Source organism: Adiantum capillus-veneris, chromosome 20, assembly GCF_014529385.1.
Source record: "Adiantum capillus-veneris isolate H3 chromosome 20, ASM1452938v2, whole genome shotgun sequence".
Classification (NCBI taxonomy): Eukaryota; Viridiplantae; Streptophyta; class Polypodiopsida; order Polypodiales; family Pteridaceae; genus Adiantum; species Adiantum capillus-veneris.
Window position 1 is genome coordinate 72,786,076 of NC_140950.1, and position 23,032 is coordinate 72,809,107.

Consider the following 23,032-nt stretch of genomic DNA (forward strand, 5'->3'; position numbering starts at 1 on the left):
GGCTATAGGGGAGGGCTTCCCAGAGGAGTGGACTAGGCACACTATTGTGCCTCTCCACAAATCTGGCGACTCCCTGGACCCAGGGAACTACAGGACCATCATGATTGGCCACACCATGGCCAAGCTATACGGGGCAGTACTTGAGGCAGAACTTAGTTCATATGGAGAGATTGAGGGTCTACGAGCATGCGGCCAGGCAGGTTTCCAACGGGCCTTCTCCACTATTGATCACATCTTCATTCTGCATTGCCTCATTGATGTGGCAAAGGTGCGGAAGAAGAGATTATATTGCTGCTTTGTGGATTTCCGCAAAGCTTTTGATACAGTGCCACAAGAGAGGCTCTTCGGACGGCTTCAGAGCTTGGGGATACCATCAGATATGATTTGGGCCATCTATGCACTCTATGAGTAGGTGACTGGGAGGGTACGCTGTTCAGGAGGTTTGTCTGAGGCTGTTGCTAGCATGATTGGTGTTAAGAAGGGCTGCCCACTCTCCCCCACTCTATACTCTACATCGACGAGATTGAGGACTACATTCTACGAGCTGGAGGAGAGGGGTCAGACCTCGGAGGTACACCTGCACACATTTTATAATATGCTGATGACATTGTATTGATTTCAGAGTCACCCGAGGGATTACAACACCACTTGGCTCCCTTGGATGAGTTCTGTACACACAGGGGTTTGACAATAAACCTTGGCAAGACCAAGGTCATGATCTTCCACACCTCTCCCATGGTGAGAGCTACAACAGTATTCACAGCCGGCGGCGGACAGAAAGAGGTTGTCACGTCATATGTCTACCTTGGAGTCACATTCACGAGTTTGCCTGGTCTTTTCTCCATGAGACAGGCAGCTACAGACAGACTGACACGGGGGTACACAGCGTTGGCCATGTTAGAGCGACGATGTCACCTGGCACACTCTCAGGAGCCTCGTACGAAGGGGTGGCTATTTGACACACTAGTCACACCAGCTATGATGTATGCATCGACAGTTTGGGCCCCAGGCCTCATAGACACCCAGTGGAGTGCGGTCGAGAGGCCCCAGGTACGTATGATCTCGCGACTATTTCGCAGGAAGCCGACACTTCCACATGACATCATCAGAGCAGAGCTAGCGGCACCTCCCGTGATAGTAGAGCACTGTTCTATCTCCTTCATTTAGAGGATGAGAGAGCTCCCAGCAGACAGACTCACACGCAGAGCATTTGAGGCAGCTATACAGATCTCAGAGACAGGGTATGACAGAGCTTGGTATGCTCAGGTTAGAGCATGGTTTGACAGACAGGGTCTAAACATCGATAGACTACCACCCTTTTAGTATGACCCAGATTCACCCCACATCTGCATCTCACGTAGTGAGAGGAACACTGTGCTCAGACAGGATCTTTGGCAGCTCTACACCAGTCGGACATGGCTCACACCCGACCTGGCATCTAGACGGTCACATTACCGAGATCAGTTCCGGGACATACTAGCAGATGGGTTCATTCAGCGACCACGATACATGGATACTTACATGCCTCACAGCTCGAGAGTAGCTATTGGCCAGCTGAGGGTTTCCTCACATCGACTAGAGATTGAGACTGGCAGAGCATCAGACACCCCCAGAGAGGAGCGGATATGCCGGGTATGCAGAGTAGAGCTAGAGAATGAGGAGCACTTTGTATGCAGATGCAGAGCATATGATGACATGAGAGGCAGATATGAGGGTTTATTCACAGGGCAGCCTACCCTTCGAGAGATCATGGACTCCAAAGATCAACGCCAGCTGGGACGATTCTTACTAGAGATACAGAGCCACAGAGAGGCCTTACTTGAGCCCAAGACAGCTCAGACAAGAGGGAGACAGACCCAACTCACATACTTCTTCGTCTCACGACATCTACCAGCCTCCCCACCACCAACACACAGAGGGGTGACTTTTCAACAGGCTGAGACCTCTAGAGCTAGGAGACGGCCCCGCGCTACAGGTTTCCGGGCCCCCAGACTTCATCGACGCCAGATTGCGGAGATTCAGACCCATGATCGCCGAGCCACTGAGGAGAGACGAGCCCAGATGATGGCCGACCCCACTGCAGCCATCCGAGCAGCCCTGGCTCCAGCTCCACCCATGTACCACATCTTACACCCACCCATTAGCACAGGATGGAGCTAGTTTAGTTAGTCACCCAGATGCATATCATGCGTGTACTACCCTCTTGCTATAGGCTACCATAGTGATAGCGCTCCACACACTCACACCCTCATCATGGAGATTTGTATCAGCTTTATCAGTCAGTCAGTCAGTCAGTTTTTTCAGCACTTTTGTCTTTCCGATTGACGGAAGACACACCCATGTACATTGATTTGTCTCATAGGCCAATTTCGGCCTTCTAATAGACGTAAAAAATCTTTCTTTCTTTCTTTCTCTCTCTCTCTCTCTCTCTCTCTCTGGTCTCTAGGTCACTTTGGCCTTTTGAAGACGTTAATATAACATTTCATTTCATTTCATTTCTCTCTCTCTCTCTCTCTCTCTCTCTCTCTCTCTCTCTCTCTCTCTCTCTTTCTACCCCTTCCGGATTGTGTAAACAGAAGCAACTCCCCATGTGCACGCTGCCAAGCAAAATAGCTCGCTCGTGCTCGTCCTGACTGCTGCACGCTGTTGTGTGCTACTTGCCATTGCTGACTGCTGCACGCTGCTATTGCAGTTTGTTGCTGCCGCTGTGCGCTGCTGCTCACTGCTGTTGTTGATTGCAGCTTGTGTCACAAAGTGATGACGTGGCGGACAGCAAAAACCCTAATTTCTGCCAGAAACCCTAAAATTCCTGCAAACCCTAATTTCTGCCAGAAACCCTAATTTCCGGAAATCACGGAGGCTGATTTTTTTTTTTGAAAAATGATGAGCGACGCGAATTTTGCTGAGAAAAGACTCTCTAAGAGAGAGAGAGAACTGATGCTTTTTTATTTTAAAAGCTTTTGGGGCTCTGCTTTTGGGCATCCCTTGTATCTTTAAATAAGTGGTGAGGGCTTCACTTCTCAGAGCATCTGGACGCAGAGTCTGAGAGTGAAACCCTAACCGCTCTCTTGAACTTTGAAGATTGATTAATACAAAAAGAAATTCCGAAAGGGGCGCGAGTCTCTGGGGCCAATATCTCTAGGCACGGAACTCCGCCGGGCCAGTGCAAATCTATTGTGATCTGTGAATTGTTTGAAGTCGTTATTTGGTGCTGTCGCGGTTGATTCTTGACTTGGAGTGTCCAAGTCTGTTACAGTGGTATCAGAGCACGGCCGATTTCTCTTCTACGGGAAATCCGATCCCTGAATTTTTTTTCCGCGGCACCTATGGCTTCAGGCAATGATCAGTCGACTCCCTCTGCATCTGGAGATGCGGGCTGGGATCACAACGAAGATTCAGACAGAGAGTATGGCCCGTCTCGGCCTACTCAAGCGGAGCAAAGAGAGATGGAGCGTCGTCAATTGATTGGCGATGCAACAAAGATGATGCTCAATTTTGCCAAGGATCCGAAGATGGAAAAATACATGAACCAGACCTCTTTGGAAGAGGTGCAGACGGAGTGGCAGAGAACCACAACACCACTCTCGAAACCTGCTCTCAAGAAACCTTCTTCCTCCAAGAAATATACGGAGAAGGAATTGGAGAACGTGGTTGATGCACGGATTGCTCAGCTTTTCGACGTGCAAAAGAAAGGCAAAAAGCACGGCAAAAAGCAGAAGAAAGGCACTGACTTCCCGGGATATTTGGGTCGTCGGTCGACATTTGACAAGGCAAAGAAATTGAAGAAGCGCGTCAAGTTTGAAGACCTACCTAGTTCTTCTTCTTCTTCTTCTGACAGTCATTCTAGCTCTTCAGACTCGAGAGAAGAAGACAAGAAAAGCAAAAAGCGAAGCAAGAAACAACGCTCCGGAAAGGGCAAGAAAAAGGCAAGGAAGTCTAAGTCTCGCCCAGTGAGTGACACTTCTACAGAGGACTGGTCTATGGACAGTTTAGACTCTGACAACGGAAACTTTTATGCGAACAAGAAGAATTTTTACAAAGCCAACCAATATGACTTTCTCGAAGATAAAAGCAAGAAAGTCCGAGAGTTTAAGGAAGGTGGCCACTCGATCAAGTTTGATACTTTTTCAAGATACTCAGATGGTTCGAAGGCTTTGTCTTTTATACAATAGTTTGACATCGCTTTCGTAGGAGGACGCTATTCAGAGCACTCCAAGATTCGGAGAGCTGCCTCTTAATTTAAGGGGAATGCTCGTACTTGGTGGTCCACGCTACTTTTAAACAAGACTGCGCCAGTTAAATGGCTGAAATTTAAGAAGCTTTTTATTTCTTCTTGGTTGACGCAAGAATATGAATGAGATGTACGAGCTGCTTGGAACCATCTTCGGATGACCAAGAAAGATACAATCAATGCTTATTGAGAAAGATTCTGGAGCTCTTTTCTCCCCGCCTCTTCATTCAAGAAGATCTCGTTGAGAGAACAGATTGAGCGGTTTACCTTGGGTCTACCTACAGAGATCCGAGATCACTGCTTGGAACAGAAGTCAGCTTCTATTCAGGAGTTGATGAGTCATGCGAAGCGGGGCTTTGTCATTCACTCTGGCAGTCTGACCTACCCCGCAGATGAGGCCATGACACAACGAGCCGAACAGACTTCTGGGAATAAAAGTAGAAAGAAAAAGAGCAACCCAGAGAAAAAAGGATGCACGACCCAAGCTTACTCTTGAGGAGAGAGCTCGCTTCATCAGAGAGGGGAAGTGCTTTGGATGCGGGGAACATGGACATATCGTCGCGAAGTGCCCTAAAAAGGCACAGAAAGAACAAAATGATAAAGACGACGACAGGCCTGAGAGTTCGAGAGCAGCTGAGGAATGTGGCAGAAAAGGCAGATAGAAAAGCAGAACTGGTACCACATGGCATGGGACTTGCACCGAATCTAATGAATGAAAGTACAAACTTTGCCGGATTTGGGACAAAGTGAAGGATCAGGAAGCTCTTTTGAAGGAGCCAAGGCCAACTTCTTTTCACTTGGAATTGGCGGCTCGATTTGGAATTACGCCCGACAGACTGACGCCACAGGCGGAGGTAGTTCGACTGGCACCCGGATGGGATGTTGCCGTTACACCGAGCATTGGCAAACTTCTTTGTTTGCAATGATAGGGGTGTTCAGGGCACGCGAGTGACGTTCTACTCAGGATCCCTTGGTACTACAAGAACTACGCCGTGGTTGACTACCGGGCCGAGAAAGCGACTTTGATAAATGAAGGGCTTTGAGATTGTACTCGATGAACTTCAGTTTCTTACTCATTCTTTTGGGAGAGAACTGAACGATGGATAAAGGTTGAATATGTTTTGACCTGATCAAAAGAACGCCAAGATTTTTCTCCACACTCATGCCGATTGCTTTTCAGAGGGCCTGAAGATCAAACCATTGATCTGATACTTGGAAGCACGCAACCGAACCGGCCACCTTACTATGTGAGCCGAGTACAAAATGAAAAGATTATGAACCCAGTGAAAGACCTCTTCGAAAAGGGTCTTGTCTAGCCTGGTACTTCACCGTACTGCTCTCCAGTGTTGTTGGTTTTGAAGAAAGACGGATCTTGGAGAATGTGCATCGATTATAGCACCTTTAACGAAATCACCATCAAGAACAGATTTCCGATTCCTAGGATTGATGATATACTCGACAGGTTACAGGGATCCTCGTGCTTTAGCAGGATTGACTTGAAGAGTGGATATCATCAGATCAGGATAGCGCCGAGAGATGTCTACAAGACAGCTTTTCGGACAACTTTTGGGTTATTTGAGTTTTTGGTGATGCCTTTTGGCTTAACCAATTCTCCTGCGACATTTAACCGGATGATGGACATGATTTTTCGAGAGTACAGGCTATTTGTTGGCACTTTCTTTGACGACGTCATTGTTTTCTCCAAGAATGAGGTAGAACACAGAGATCATCTGCTTCAAGTCTTTCAGGCATTACGAGATCACACGTTAGTGATTAATGCAAAGAAAAGTGAATTTTTCCTACCAGAGATACACTTTTTGGGACACATTGTGTCAGCAGCAGGAGTGCAAATGGACCCGGCCAAGATAGAGACTATCCGTGATTGGCCCGATTTGAGGAATGTTCATGAAGTTAGAAGCTTCTTGGGATTGTGTTCGTACTACAGGCGGTTCATACGAAAGTTTGCAGAGCTTGCTTCCCCTTTGCATACCTGGACACAGAAAGGAGTACCTTTTTCGTGGGGACCCACAGAGGTGACTGCCTTTCGGACATTGAAAGAGAAATTGACTACGGGACCTATTTTGACTTTGCCGGACTTGCAGAAGTCATTTGAAGTATATTGTGATGCTTGTGGTCGTAGTCTGGGTATGGTCTTGATGCAAGAAGGCCATGTCATAACTTACGAGAGCCGTTTGTTCTCTAGGCCGGAGATGACAGCACAGATTTATGAGAAAGAGCTTTTGGCGGATATCCATGCTCTTACTCAGTGGCGGCATTACCTACTCGGAGCGGATTTTATTGTCTTTACAGACGATCAGAGTTTCCGCTACTTCTTGTCACAGAAGCAGCTTTCGGAAAAGCAGTTGCGGTGGGCGAACATCTTGTCACAGTTCCACTTCCAGATTGTCCATGTGCAGGGACAGAAGCATGTGGTGGCAGATGCTTTATCTCAGAAACCGATGGTTCTGGCTATTGCCGCGATACATCATAGGAGCTTCGAGGATATGGTCGATCAGTATGCAACAGATACAGATTTGCAGATATTTTCACACGGATACGGGATGGGGAGATAGTAGCTGGATACTCCCTTCGGGAAGGCTACTTGATGAAAAAGACTATGTTGTGCATTACACAGCCGTTGAGGGATAAGGTTATGATTGAATGCCACTGTCCACCTTTTACGGGTCATTGCGGCATTGCTACCACTGAGCAAAGACTCTCTAAGAGAGAGAGAGAGAACTGATGGTTTTTATTTTAAAAGCTTTTGGGGCTCTGCTTTTGGGCATCCCTTGTATCTTTAAATAAGTGGTGAGGGCTTCACTTCTCCGAGCATCTGGACGCAGATTCTGAGAGTGAAACCCTAACCGCTCTCTTGTACTTTGAAGATTGATTAATACAAAAAGAAATACCGAAAGGGGCGCCAGTCTTTGGGGCCAATATCTCTAGGCACGGAACTCCGCCGGGCCAGTGCAAATCTATTGTGATCTGTGAATTGTTTTGAAGTGGTTATTTGGTGCTGTCGCGGTTGATTCTTGACTTGGAGTGTCCAAGTCTGTTACAGCTTGCTGCTGCCACTGTTGTTGCGAGGGGCCATGATGGTAGGAATGGAGTGAATGAAGCACCCATAGGAGACATTGCAATTGCGAGGGGCAGAGGCAAGTTAAGCCCGGACAATCAGCCCGACATCCAGCACTAACAGAAGGGTGGTGGTGCTTTTTGTCTGGTGCTAGTTGTTCTTGCCAATTTTTCTTGCCATGGAAACAATCTCCCCTGCTCCACCTTCACAAGACACGGAAGCCATGAATGTTTCACCTACTTGCAAGCTGCGAGCAAAGGCCACCTTCATGCTCACGAACAAGCGGATGACACAAATGGAAAGGGAAATGAAGGAATGGAAAACAGAGATACAGGAGAAGGCCAACCTCCGTCAGATGGTCTTCAACGAAGGCACACAATGGAAGGAGGAGAAAGAGAACCTAAATGTAGAGATACAAGCACTTAAGGCGGACTCACAGACACTCATAGAAGAAGTCTCAGCCCTCAATCGGGAGCTGGTTGATAGAGCAAGCAGTGGACTAGAGGAAGGTGAATATCAGCCCTCTGTGATAGAGGAAATCAAAGGTAATCAAAGAACAAGTAAGGATGATCAAAGAGGAAGAGAAACTGAATGTGGAGAAGACGTCTTCATGGGCGATATGATAATAAAGACACAGAAGAAGGCTATCGATGCCAAAAAAATGGATTGAGGTCGCCAAGAAAGGGAAAGCTAAGGAAGCTCCTTGTACACCGACGCTTATCAACATGACCCTCGAAGAGGAACAAAGAACCTCAAAGAGGAACAAAGAAGGTGGATGCGGGCTCTACATGTGAGAGTGACCGGCCATAAGGACATAAACAATGTGGAGAAAGAGGTCACAAGCCTCACATCCATGATGGGGGTGGAGAAGCCTTTGCACACAAAGGCATGGAGAGTAGGCAAGAAAAGTGATGGCCCAGGAGAGTCTTCAAAGGAGAGAGCTCTCATACTACGCTTCCCCTCCTTGGAAGAGAAGAAGGAATTCTCGAGGAAGAGGCCTACTCTCAAGAAGATAGGTATTTTTCTCGGCGATGATCTTACTCTCTCACAGCTCGCACATATGAGAGAGGTAATGCCAAAGATTATAGTAGCAAGGGAGAAGGGAAAGATAGCCTTCTACAGATATGGTCGGTTGGTGATTGTAGAGCGACGCGTTGCATGACGGTGCGAGACCTATGGGTCCACACTAAAGATTGCTGCGAGACCTATGGGACCACACTAAAGATTGCTACTTAGAATTGTAATGGGTCTATGAGGTTGGACGTTGGTGCATTTGAGGACAATTTCAGAGATAGGGACATTGTATTCTTCTCAGAGACTCACCAGGCCCTTGGACAGGTGATGCCACATGTGGTGGTGTAGTAGGCTACAATGTCACTTTCACAGGACACACAGTTAGTACAGTTGGTCTGGTCTGGTTCACACTGGACGGACTCTCTGGGCTGGGCAATGACACGTGGCAAGGATACGGACGGTGGTCTAGTGGACATCGTGGCCAGGTCACCACCACCACTTAGTTTGGAGATAGACCTAGATGGCTGACATTTATGAGCCGTTGGTGGCTCTTTATGATTGTACATATGAGTAGTAGCTGTTGGGTCATCATTATTATCTTCTTCATATATGGTCCAGCGTCGTCGTCTAAAGTAGTGAGTCTATACACACAGTATGTCTGCACCATCTCTGCACATCTAAGCCTCGATACCCCCATTGTACCCTTGAGTTCTGGGTTGGAGCTGAGTGTGCTGCCACGCCAGAGTCTGTACTTGTTCCTTTGAGACAGTCGAGTCCATATGTTCTCGTCTGCTGCTGTGTCTCTAGGTTGATTTGCTGTTATCTGTTTCCTATGTTTTCATTTAATTTGGAGTGAGATGTCACGCACATTGCACTGATGAGCACCCACTCTAGAGAGCACGGCACACTATCCACGCTACAGGTGCTCTCATTTTTGGCATGCCTGGTGGGACCTCAACTGAAGTCTCCCTCTCTGTTGAGCTACAAATCGAGGAGCTAGCTAGTTTTTACCTAGCCTCACCTACTTCGCTTTGCACCGTGCAACCTGCTGGTCTGGTCCACCCTAGACAGCTTAGTCTAGCTGACCTAGTCTCTCGCCCTGCTGGTCTGGTCCTCTCTCGCCCTGGTCCAACCAAGCTCTCGTCCTGGTCTAGTCCTGCCTCGTCCTTGGTCTTGTCCTTCCTCGTCACTGGTCCAGCCAGGTGGTCTTGTCACTCGTGTTGGTCTAGTAGAGTCTAGACCAGTGTTCAGCCAGTTAAAGGTCTTCCTGCCCAAAGCTTGGTTGGGTTTGTGGTTATTGCATGACACATACAAGGCGGTCATTAAAGCGTCAAAGGGCACTACTGAGTCCTCTAAAGTACTACCACAGAAGGTATCAACCCCTGGTACCTAGTAGAAGTCCACCAACCCTATCACCCATACCTCCACATACGGCATCATCCATTCCTCCATCCGGTTCTACATCTTCTAGGTCACCTTCCCCAGTAAAGCTCTCTCCCCATTTTGTTACATCAAGCTATTAGCAACAGCCTCCTGAGCAAGAGGCCATGGAGGCGTTGACCAGTGTTTTGGCCAAGGTAAACATCAAGTTTCCTACTTTCAAGGGACTCTCATCAGAAGATGCAGACGACCATGCATGGAGGTTTGTATCTCTCTGTAGAGGTCGTGGTCTTAATAGAGAAGATGCTTATCTGGTACTCTTTCCATCTACCTTGGATGGCTAAGCAGACAAGTGGTACAGTCAGTTTGCAGAGAACCACTTTGCAACTTGGGCTACTTTACGACAACAGTTTTGTGAAGCTTTCAGACCAGTGGACTTCCAGGAGAAGGTCTTGGATGAGTTGGCAAACTTGATGCTCCAACCAAATGAGACTTTTGCAGAGCTCATGACCAGAACAAAGTCTCTGGTGGCCAAGCTTCCTCAGCAACCGGGTGAATTTATGGTTAAGAAGTGGGTGGAGAAGGCTCTTCCCAAAACTTCCCAGCAAAAACTCCAAGAGAGTCTCCGACCTGACGCCACATTGGAGGAGTTTTTAGCGGCTGCTACTAGGATAGAGGGAGCTAGCAAGCTGTTCACCAATCCCCCTCGTGTAGAGACCCCCTCAGTGTTTTCGGAAAGTCCTTCTGATCCGTTAACTTCTTTACGCAGGGAACTAGAAGCCCTAAAGTTACAGTGAGCTCTTCAAGAGGAGAGGTCCTTCTCTCTTAGATAGGAGAAGCCTCCATATCACGAGGCATTGGAACAGATCAAGCGCGAGCTAGAAGAGCTCAAGTCTCAGCAGGAGACTAAGGCTATGGTTTGGTGTAGCTCATGCCGCTCTCCAGGGCACCCTTCACAGGAATGCCCCCTTTGAGTTTACTACCACTTCTGTGAAAAGTTTGGACATGAGGACAAGGATTGCTACTACCTCAAGGGATTGCGACAAATACAGCAAAGTCTTGGTCCTAATCTTCAACAAGGGCAAGCACCTGCATCCAAAATGGTTTCTCCCTGGGTGGCCATCCACACCATATGCCACCTTTATTGACAGCCTGTCCTACGCGAGGTATGCAAAGTACTTTTCCGTCTCAGAGCTTTTATCATACCCATGCTCCCTCATCACCTCAAAGCTTCTATGCCTCCACCTCCAACTCCATGCACCAAGAGCAAGGACAACCTCGCCCCTCGACTCGCCCATTGAATCAGCCCATTTTGTGCTATAGATGCGGGGAATATGGTCATTACCAAAACAAATGCCCCGTGCCCGAAGGGTCCCCTCCCTGCCGTCATTGCCCTGAAATGAAGGATCACTACAGTAAGGATTGCCCTAAACTTCATGCATCCACGGCTTCGATCCCAAGTGAAATCCATAATGAGTTTACCTTTCGTAAGCTCAATCTGATAGCAGTTAGCACCATTCCTCAGCTGCCCCCTTCTACCCACGTGGTTACCCCTCAAAATAAGCCGTTGCAGTTGGTAGAGGAGCCATCGGGTGTCCTCACTCGGGCCCACATAGCCGCTCTCGGTCTTAGCATTCCAGCATGTTCAACTCCCCCACACATTCTCACAACAGTGGATACCGTGCCTTCAGCTGTTGACAAGCCATCCCCCAGTGCCAAGAAAGAATCCAAATCTTTGCTCTCCGATATTGATGAAGCTTTCTTGGAAGCAGTTTCCGATCTATAGAAGATAAAGGGACCAGAGAAACCACTGGTAGAACAAGAAAAGCTTACAGGAGAGACAGTCTTGAAGAACACCTTCCAACAAGTGTCCCTCTATGACATGCTGCAACTAGATGCGAGTTTTAGAAGTGACAGCCTTGCTGTTATTCAATCACTTTACCTCGGAGCAAGTCCTAGTGGTGGGCACCTCTTAGTACGACCATCAAAGTCCTATATGATATCCCATCCCGCTGCTCCCCTCACTGATTATAGAAGCCCTCGTCTCACCATGTCCGTATTGGGGCGGCAATTCTCTGGAGTGATAGTGGATGGTGGATCTGGCATCAACCTGATGCCTGAGTTCACTATGTTAGCTCTAGGTCTACAGCCTACTCGCTCTGCTCTCTGCACAGTTAATTTGGCCGATGAATGGACAATCTACTCAGTGGGCATAGTGGACAATGTGCCTCTGTAGGTACAAGGTTTTACTTTTAACTTGGATTTTGTTGTTGACCGTGGTTCGTCTTCCCCAGGCTGAGGGCGGATTTCCCTTGCTCATTGGTAGACCATGGCTGCAACACACTAAAGCACTTCATGATTGGGGAAATGATGCCATGTGGATACATACTCCTGGCTCCCCGATGCAACCCATTCGCTTAGAAGGAGGCATGGATCCCGTTGTGCAGCAAGTTTCTTTGTCAATGGAAACTAACCCTGAACAAGAACAACTTGCTCCACCTGACGGTCCAGATGAAGATCTGCTGGAGTGGTTGGAAGCTACCAGGTCTATGCCTTGTTATGGAGTCAACCTTTGCCTTTGCCCGAGGATACAAACTCCTCCACATTTTCAGATGAAGATGAGCCCAACGAGCCGCCTAAGCCAGCAGCCAATGTAGAAGATCTACAGGAGTTCCGACACACCTCAAACTCAACCCCATCCATGTCTATGTCTGACTCTCCGACCAAACCAAAGTTATCCTCTGTGTTTGCTATACTACCCCCCCACCAAGCTTCTTTAAGGCGAGTTACAACACGAAGATGTCGCTTTCAAAGTGGATGCCACTCCAACTCATGATGTCTCTTTTCTACTACTAGACGTTGGACATTCTTCACCTACCTTCAGCAGTGCCCACTCAAGACCCCATAAAGGGACTAAACTTTGTAGTTTTTGAAGCCCCACCGGCACTACTAGACCATATGCAGAGTGATCAATCACATTTGCTACGATCTGTGTCACAGCGGATAAGATTAGACTCATTAGCAGATGGTTTTCAAAGCGCAGGGTGTCAAACTTCGGGGAAGATCAGTGTGTGTACGGCTATCTTTTACTCAGTATTTCTTCTACTCAGTCTGACATTGGTATACCACCAAAAGTGTCTCTTTCACAAGCTGGACAAATTCAGTTTTCGCTTCTCCACCAACTGCTCTATGCTCTATGTACAACCTTTACAGTACCTCTACCCACCCCCTCACACTCACTCGCCCCTACCCACCATTTCCCCCCCTCTCCCCTACCCACCCTTCTCCCCCTTCACCCTACCCAACCCCACTCACCCTCGCCCCCCTACCTACCCCTTGTCCCCCTACCCACTCATCCTCGCTCCCTACCCGCCCTTAGTCTCCCCCTCACCAGCCCTCGCCCTTGCCATCCCTCGCCTCCCACCCACTCACCCTCGCCCCTAGTCCTCCCCCTCGCCCCCCTACCCACCCCTCGCCCCTAGTCCCCCCCTCACCAGCCCTCACACCTAGTACCTCCCCCTCGCCCCCCCCTACCCGCCCCTCGTCCCTAGTCCCCCTGCCACTCACCCTCGCCCCTTACCCAGCCCTCGCCCCGTGGAGCTTGCAGAAGGCGCATCCTCCTCATCGGTCAACTTCTTAGCAGAAAAATCAATCGGGCTGTCTTCATCAAAATCCAATGCCCTTGGGAAAGTGTGGGATGTTAGGCTGGTAATGTCGAGCCCATCATGATTAGGCCTTCCATACAAATCACTAGGTAAATTAGGAGTGGTGTATGAAGTGCCTAATTGAGCTTGGAGTGCAACTGCTATGTTTTGACGAAGCTCTGTTGTGAGAAACGTATGCCTCTCCACGAGAGCCCGGTATGTCCGATAAAATTCTTCCACCAGGTTTACCAACTCTGGCCTTCTTTTGTAATACATTTCTGCACGCTTGGCGAATGAATTTACATCCTCCTCTATAATTTTCAGCATGGCATTCACCTTGGAATCCATCTCTCCAAGATTTTCTTGCAGCCATTTGGAGCTCTTGGGACTGATGTGACTGTCCCACCACCATTTTCCTCTCACTATGGTTATGGAGGATAAAGATGCGCTGGATCCAAACCGAGCATATCTTTTTGCTGTGGAGCCTCATTCTGTTTTGCCAATTGGGATTCTTGGACTATGCAACGTGCCTATTCAAAGGCTTAAGGCGTTTGCAAGCAGTGCAGTGTTTTTAACTCCACTTTTGAGGCATGTAAGGTCATGGTTGGGCCTAGAACCTGCTTCAAGAAAGATGTACAGATGCGGTACCTAGTGGTTTTCTTTCACAGTGACATGTGGCAGGGATAGGGACGGTGGTCTAGTGGACATCGTGGCCAGGTCACCACCACCACTCAATTTGGAGATAGACCTAGATGAATGACATTTATGAGCCGTTGGTGGCTCTTTATGATTGTACATATGAGTAGTAGCTGTTGGGTCATCATTATCATCTTCTTCATATAAGGTCCAGCGTCGTCGTCTAGAGTAGTGAGTCTATATACAGCACGTCTGCACCATCCCTGCACATCTGAGCCTCGACACACCCATTGTACCCGTGAGTTCTAGGCTGGAGCTGAGTGTGCTGCCATGCCAGAGTCTGTACTCGTTCCTTTGAGATAGTCGAGTCTAAATGTTCTGGTCTGCTGCTGTGTCTCTAGTTTGATTTGCTGTTATCTGTTGTTTCCTATGGTTTCAATTTGTTTCAAGTGAGATGTCACGCACATTGCACTGAGGAGCACCCACTGTAGAGAGCACGACACACTATCCATGCTACAGGTGGGATATAGTCCATAGGACAACTACGAGATCTGAGCAAAGGAGTAGAGGTTCAGGAGGAGTAGCAATGCTATTTAGAGAGGAGCTACAACCACTACTATATATTGTACGGAGAGATGAGCATGCTAGACACATTTGGGTGAGACTGAGAGCTGACACAGGTCGACTTCTATACATTGCCATTTGTTACTTTCCTCCCAGTACGTCAGTATATGCTGCATCCAGAGGGCAGTCGCCTTTCTCTATACTAGACGATGACATATGGGAGTTTTCTAGTGATGGTGATATCATTCTCCTAGGGGACTTCAATGCCCGAACGGGCAACTCTCAGACAGTCTTCTATGACACTTCAAATGAGATGCTTAGAGAGCTGGATGTGGGTGAGTTGGGGCTTGATAGACGCTCACATGACAGAGAGCAGACGGAATATGGGAGATACCTCATGGAGAGATGACGACTACACATGGGTTAGCCATACTTAATGGCTTACAACGATTTTCTGGAGCAACCGGTTTCACATGCTTTCCACACAGACATGGGGCTAGTACAGTAGACTATGTTATGACACAGCCGAGCTTTGTCCCTGGCCAGGCCAATGGGTGTAGCAGTGGATCATGCTCTTTTGACACTGTCCGTTTCATTTCAGTATAGTACATCCCAAACATCAGGAGGCAGGTCACACACCTGCTATACATTTACACTAGAGACTGATTCCGTTTATACAGAGGAGATCTGGGACCGGCCGTCTATGGGAAGGCACATCTGATACATGCCTCTTAGTTGAGGAGTGCACCACTCTACTGACTGAGACACTGCATGGTGCTGCATCAATGGCATACCCACACACTCAGCCGTGGCAGTAGACGACATTCTGGGAGCATGCCCCATTATAGTTGGTATGATGAGGAGTGCAAAGAGATGAGAGCCCCGCTTCAGAGGGATCTTCTTTTAGGAGTCATTACCTACAAACAGTCTCGGATTGCTTCCCGGTGCCTTGTGCGACAGAAGAAGCGAGCTTACCTGGCTCAGATGGGGCGAGACTTATATCATATGTTCTTGAGTAGGGACTCAGAAGAGGCACGACGACTCTTTCATGAGCACTCCCCTCCCCCAGTGATTACTTCACCTGATGTGTGGGGCCAATATGCGACATCGTTATATACGGTTCCTGGACAGGAACCCCTTCCAGCCTACAGAGCCATGCCCAGCTACGAGCACCTTCTTTACCACTGAGATGGTACAGAGGGCCATTGACATGATGAGGACCGGGAGGGCATATGATCATGATGGTCTAGTAGCGGAGCACTTTATACATGCTAGGGATATGTTGATGGAGGTTCTTGCAGTGTTGTTCAATCATGCCGTGTGTGAGGGGTTACCTGAGACTTGGAGGTTGTCTACTATTGTGCCTATCTTCAAGGCAGGTGATCCTATAGAGTTTGGGAACTACTGCACTATTATGGTTGGACACACATTGGCACGGTTGTATGCATCCATTCTTGAGCAGCACTTGAGTAATTGGATAGAGGGTGAGGGTGTACGAGCAAAGGGTCAGGCTGGTTTCAGGAGGGGTTTCTCCACTCTTGATCATATTCTGATACTCAAAGCCATCATTGAGGAGGGCAAGTCACATGAGAGACGGATTTATTGTAGCTTTGTGGGTTTCCGCAAAGCATTTGACATGGTACCAAGATCTCGATTGATGCGCAGACTGCAGGAGATGGGGGTGCCCATAGAGTTGATTTGGGGGATTATGGCTGGGTACAAATTAGTGATGGGACATGTACGCACTTTGGAAGAGTATCTGATTTAGTTCACTCTACTATTGGGGTGAAACAGGGCTGCTATTGTCTCCTACTCTATTTGGTATGTATGTTGATGAGGTGTCTGATTACATTGACAGAGAGGGTGACAGAGGTGCCCAGCTAGCAGGGACGTGGATCCCATTGTTGTTATATGCTGATGATATTGTGTTGATATCTGACTCACCAGTGGGTATGCAGTGACATTTGGATGCACTACATAGTTTTGCAGAGGTTAGTGGATTGTGTGTAAACCTTGGTAAAACCAAGGTTATGGTGTTTAACACCACACCACAATGGATTTAGGAGATCAGCACCTACTGTCACATATGGTCAGGCGATTGTGGAGTATACAGATGCATACACTTACCTGGAGGTAGTCTTTACTGGGCCGAGATTTTCTTTGAGAAGAGAAGCAGAGACTAGACTGACTAGAGCTTATGCGGCTTTGGGAGGATTGGAGATTGAGGCGCTGACCAGATCAGTCTCCTTTGTACACAACCTATGGGATACTACTAGAGATAGATATGCCAGGTTGGCCCTAGAGTCCTCTAGACAGTTAGCTCTACAGGGGGATACATCATGTTGGTATGCACAGATGACATCATGGTTTCAGACACATGGTTTCACCATGGACAGGCTGCCTCCTTTTCAATACTCTCTACAGGCACCCTTGATGTCTCTGACACGAGTGGAGATTACTAGACTCATTCGTCAGGATCTGATCCCGGTGGACACAAGGAGGACATGGATAGAGCCGGTACAGGAGTTGGGCACGAAGGTGGCTTTCTATAGAGAGCATTTTCTCCACCTCAGAAGGGATGGGTTTGTGATTCGACCTAGCTATATGGACACACATCTTTCTCGGGGTTTGCGTTGTGCCATTGGCCAGATACGCACATCCTCACATCAGCTCGAGATTGAGATTGGCAGATTCAGAGGGATACCAGCAGATAGTAGGATATGCCGCTTATGTCATCTAGAGCCACAGACAGAGTTACATTACATATGTCATTGCACAATGTACTATGAGATATGAGACCGTTTTCATTGTCTATTCAGGGAGGGTTTTGGGCCTAAGGGTCATGAGTTATGAGGATCAGAAATGTCTTGGAGTGTATCTACTTGAGCTACATAGGCATAGAGACACTTTATTGAGGAGAGCTGGAGAGAGACAATCCTAGAGACAGATTACAGATTTCTTTACACTAGATATTGGACACCTAAAGGAGCAGCCACCATTGCAAAGCTCTGCCGGCACTCATACTACCACTACTGGCATTCTCATAGACCGAGCATTGGAGCTAGGGAGATCTAGACGACCGCGATTGACGAGAGGAGCTACACAATATCGACGAAGACTACAACAGAGGATTCGAGCCATACTGTCTCGGCGTCCAGAGTGCAGATGAGGATGGATCTCTACCATATCTTCTTCCCCCCCCCCCCCCCCCCCTTTTCTCGTTGTACTACACATTGTACTGGGCACCTTTTGTATTAGGTGTCACATCCATAGAGTCCCAGCTTGTAGTAGTTGTATTTTTAGTTTCAATTCTTTGATTCCGGACATGGTATCAGATTCATTATGTTGTAATAGCTTGGTCTTATAGGTCATTTTGGCCTTTTGAAGATGTTAATATATCATTTCTCTCTCTCTCTCTCTCTCTCTCTCTCTCTCTCTCTCTCTCTCTCTCTCTCTCTCTCTCTCTCTCTCTCTCTCTCATCTGTGCTACCGCCGCCGCCCACACCCACAATGTATAACACCCCTCCCCCCCCCCCCCCCCCCCCCCCCCCCCCCCCCCCCCCCCCCCCCCCCCCCCCCCCCCACAAACCCCTCCCGACCCCCCCCACCCCGCGGCCCCCCGCCGCATCCAACACACACACACACATTAATCCCACACTGACATGGCAAAGAATTCCACGAAAGAGGAGATGGCCAAACTTGAAGACAAAATGGCTGCCTCCACCAAAGACAACAAGAAGGCGATCGACTCATCTCTCAACACCATCATCCAAAGCGTGAAAGAGAGGTGGAGGCATTGACCAAGGAAAAAGAGGAACGGAGGAAAGAGTAGGAGATTTTGGAGAAGGAAAGAAAGGAGGAGGCCGAGACATGGAAGAAAACCCAAGAGGAATTGAAGGAGGAGGAGGAGATGTGAGATCAAATGGCCATTCTCAAGGCCTCGATGGCATCCCTCACCACCAAGGAGAAAGAGATCAACACCGGAACAAAAGATGCACCGGAACAAAAGATGCCATCAAAGAGGAGCTCACCAAAGCCCTCACAAAGAGTGTTGACGGGAAGCTAGAGGCCACCAAAGAATGATCAAGAAGAACATTAAAAAGGAGGCAAAAGTAGAGGCACACAAAGAAGAGATTCTCCTCTTGCACACCACTTTCGAGGAGGAGAAGATGCGACATGCCGGTCCACTGACCATACGTGTCATTGGCATACTGGAGGAGGACTCTACACCCGAAAAAGATGTTAAGAGAGCTATGTACCAAACTTGGGAACAAGGAAGAAAAGACAACTCCCTTCACCAAAGCATGGAGATCAAGCAAAGATTTAACCAAGAAGAGGTCTCTCATCCTCCAATTTCACTTAGAAGAAGCAAGAGCCCTCTTCATTCGGAAGAGGGTAATCCTACGCGCTCCTATCTTATCTACCTTGATGATGACCTTACAAAGATGCAAGTGGAACATAGGCAAGCATGCATGCCTAAAGTACTCCAAGAACGTGAAGAGAGAAAGGATCTTCTTACAGTGGCGATCGGGTCATTAGTGATGGCAAGGACAAACCAAAGGGACTCGTGGCCTATGGGACACACTATGAGGAGACATACCTTGCATTTTGGAACTGCAACAGGGACCTATGGACACATCCAGAGAGGCTAGAGGAGGTCATGATTAGAGGAGCTTACCATGCATACATGGTTTTCAGTGGGAGTCCATACACAGGGTGTGTACATGCAAGAACACATCCAGAGGGTCAGGAGGTTTTCAACTTATAAGGTTTGATTGAGTTTTTGGGCAGGTTCAGACTTTAAAAAATAGGCCGGCCGCCCACTTATTAAGTGGGCAGCCAATCTTTAAAAAAAAAAGAGAAGACAGGAGAGCACTCAAACAATTTAAAAAAAAGGACCAGCGCTGCTCCTTTGGCTGCATGCGATCTCTCTCTCTCTCTCTCTCTCTCTCTCTCTCTCTCTCTACCCCCCCTGCCTCGCCCCTGTAGCGTTGCTCTCCCTCCCTGCCACACCCCCTCGCGCTCCCCCCCCCCCCCCCAACACACACACACACACACACACACACACACACACCTCCTCGCGCTCCCCCTCGCTCAACCATCCCCCCCCCCTCGACCAGCCAGCCCCGCTGCCCCTGCATTTTCTGCTTTGCTTTGCATTCCCCTCTCCTGGGCAGGTACAAGTCCAATCTGCAAGAGGGTTTTCGAATTCACACTGCAGGGAATTTTCCAGCAATTTTTCAAAATTTTCCGAAATTCTCAGAGTTGGCAGGCAGAAATTCAGAAATTCAGAAAACTCAAGAAAATTCAGATTGCAGACTTTTTTGTAGAAATTGCAAGGGTACGTAAAATGTATGCTTGATGCGGGAGACAATGTATGCAGTGTGGAAACATATGTGCGCTTAGTGGCTCTCGTTTTCCGGGCGGCGATTAAGCATGAGGAAGTAGAATGATAAGGCCGGCCCCTTAGAGGATGCCATTCAAAAGTGCAAAGAGAAAAATGACGGAGACCATTACCAAGATGAACCGCAATCTATTGGGCACAATAAAAATGCTCGAAGGACGCGTGTTGATCCAAGAAAGCAAGATAAATAAATGCATTGGAAGATCTTGTGACGACTCAGGATGAAGAGATTGCGTCACGCAAGAAGGATCTCACTGAAGCACGATCAAGAAACACACTAGAAGAGGGCGAATTGCAACCCTCAGTAATCGAAGAAATTAACATGATCAAGGAGCAAGTACGGGCCATGAAAGAGGGCGAAGAGCAACACAAAGAGATGACGACTTCTTGGGTAGGTGTTCTTACAAAAACTCAACAGAAGGCGGATGAAGCCGAGAAATGGATCGAGGTTGCCAAGAAAGGAAAAGGCAAGGAAATAACGTCCACGTCCACACCCACTATTATTAATCGGATACTAGAGGAGGAGCAAAGAAGACGTGTGCGCGCTTTACATGTGAGAATTTGCGGTCTTAAAGATAAAGACAATGTGGACGAAGAGGTAAAAGAACTCATGGCCTTGATGGGGGTTCCTGAGCCGACTCACACAAGAGCTTGGGGAGTGGGCAACATAAAGAAAAATGGAAGCAATGGGAAAACCTCAAAAGAAAGGGCACTCATCCTCGGTTTTCCCTCCATGGAAGCGAAGGTCTTTTTGAAGAAAAGGCCAACTCTTAAAGAGACGGGCATCTTTCTCGGGGATGGTCTTACCCTCTCGCAGATCGCTCATATGCAGGAGGTAATGCCGGAGATTAGAGCGGCAAGGGGCAAAGGCAAGATTGCCTTTTACCGAGATAAAAGAATGGTAATACTGGAGCGACGCTCCACATGACAGTGCGAGACTTATGGGACCACACTCAAAGCTGCTGCCTGGAATTGTAATGGATCTATGCGTCTTGATGTGGGTGCTTTTGAGGATAGTTTTACTGGAAGAGACATCATCTTCTACTCTGAGACACATCAGGCCCCTGGGAAATCTATGCCTCACATCAATGGATACAGATGGGAGACAGCTTATAGACAGGAGACACAATAAGAGCACAGAGGACGGGGCTCAGGGGGAGTGGCATTGCTATTTAGAGAGGAGTTGCAGCCATTGATACATATAGCCCGCAGGGATGAGCAGACTAGGTACATGTGGGTGAGATTGAGAGCAGAGACAGGCAGATATCTTTACATCGCTATTTGCTACTTTCCTCCGAGTACGTCAGTTTATGCATCACCCAGAGGACGGGTCCCCTTTTCTATTTTGGATGATGACATATGGGAGTTCTCTAGAGATGGTGACATTATCATTCTAGGGGACTTCAATGCTAGGACTGCCCATCACCAGACAGTATTCTATGATACTTCAAAGGAGATGTTGAGAGAGCTAGATGTTGTAGAGACGGGCCTGTCCAGACTATCATAGGATGTGGAATATACTGAGTATGGGCGACACCTGATAGACATGGGCACTGCACATGGACCGGCCATCTTGAATGGCCTACAAAGATTTCTTGCTACGGGAGTTTTCACATGCTTTCCGCACAGACATGGAGCCAGCACAATGGATTATGTCATGGTACAACCGAATCTCATCTCTAGTATCCAGGATCTCACAGTTGGGCCAAGACCGGTTGGGGTGGCAGTGGATCATGCTTTAGTTCAGTGTAGCACACAGGCCACGGGTAGCAGCCCCTACTCGCTACGCCTTCACGCGGGAGACGGATTTTGTATACATAGACGGGATCTACAGACGCCTATGCATTGAGGAACCAGGGCGACCTCTGGAGGAGCTTACTACTATATTGACACAGACATTACATGATGCAGCAACAGAGGCATACCCACTTACTCAGCTTGAGCAGAGACGCCGTTCAGGGAGCATGCCTCAGAACAGCCGGTATGATGAGGAATGCAGCAAGAGACTAGAGCTAGACTTCAGAGGGAGGTGCTTTTGGGGGACATCACTCACAGACAGTCACAGATTGACTTCCGACGCCTAGTGCGGCGGAAGAAGAGGGCATTTTTGGCTTGACTAGAGCAGGATCTATACCAACTTTTCTTGTGTCAGGACTCGCGTGAGGCATGGCGGCTCTTTCATGAGCAATCCCCCCCCCCCCCCCCCCCGCCCCCCTAATACCTCTACAGAGACCTGGGGTCAGTACGCATCATCTTTGTACACAGTACCTGGACAGCCACCCCTTCCCCCCCCCCGATCCATGCCCACACACATGTGCTTTTTTCACCGCTGAGATGGTGAAGAAAGAAATTGACAAGATGAGGACTGGGAGAGTATATGATCATGATGGCTTAGTGGTTGAGCACTTCATGCATGCCACAAATCTACTAGTAGAGCTTCTAGCAGTTATGTTTAACCATGCCATGTGTTAGGGCTTGCTGATACTTGGAACCTATCTACGATTGTACCTATCTTCAAGTCAAGAGACCCTATGGAGCCTTGGAATTATCGCACTATCATGATTGGACACACACTGGCACGGTTGTACACATCCATTCTTGAGCAGCAGTTGAGTAGATGGGCAGAGATGGAACGAATGCGCGCAGCTGGGTAGGCAGGGTTCAGGAGAGGCTTTTCTACTCTTGACCATATCTTGACACTCAGGGCCATCATTGAGGAGGGCAGATCTCATGGGAGACGGATCTATTGTAGCTTTTTGGACTTCCGCAAAGCCTTTGACACAGTACCCAGAGCTAGATTGATGCACAGATTACAGGAGATGGGAGTACCCACAGAGCTCATTTGGGGGATCATGGCATTGTACAGATGAGTAGTAGGGCATGTACGCACCTCTGAGGGACTATCTACACCGGTTCCTTCCACTATTGGGGTGAAGTAGGGCTGCCTACTTTCTCCTACTCTATTCGATATGTATGTGGATGAGGTTTCTGACTACATTGAGAGCGATGGTGATAGAGGTGCACAGCTGGCAGGGACTTGGATTCTGCTTTTGTTATATGCTGATGATATTGTGTTGATCTCC

At 48.2% G+C, this 23,032-nt stretch overlaps 1 protein-coding gene and 1 pseudogene across 1 annotated transcript in view; both read left to right on the forward strand.

Moving 5' to 3' along the window:
• The first annotated feature begins 714 nt into the window (after positions 1 to 714).
• LOC147432725 (uncharacterized) lies at positions 715 to 2,160 on the forward strand (annotated as a pseudogene).
• A 5,325-nt stretch (positions 2,161 to 7,485) lies between these two features.
• Positions 7,486 to 23,032, forward strand: part of LOC147432726 (uncharacterized) — a 55,142-nt gene continuing 39,595 nt past the window's right edge. The window contains exons 1-2 of the mRNA XM_086491979.1: positions 7,486 to 7,852; positions 19,723 to 19,886. Of these exons, the coding sequence (XP_086348105.1) occupies positions 7,486 to 7,852; positions 19,723 to 19,886 (531 nt within the window). The remainder of the gene's footprint in view (positions 7,853 to 19,722; positions 19,887 to 23,032) is intronic.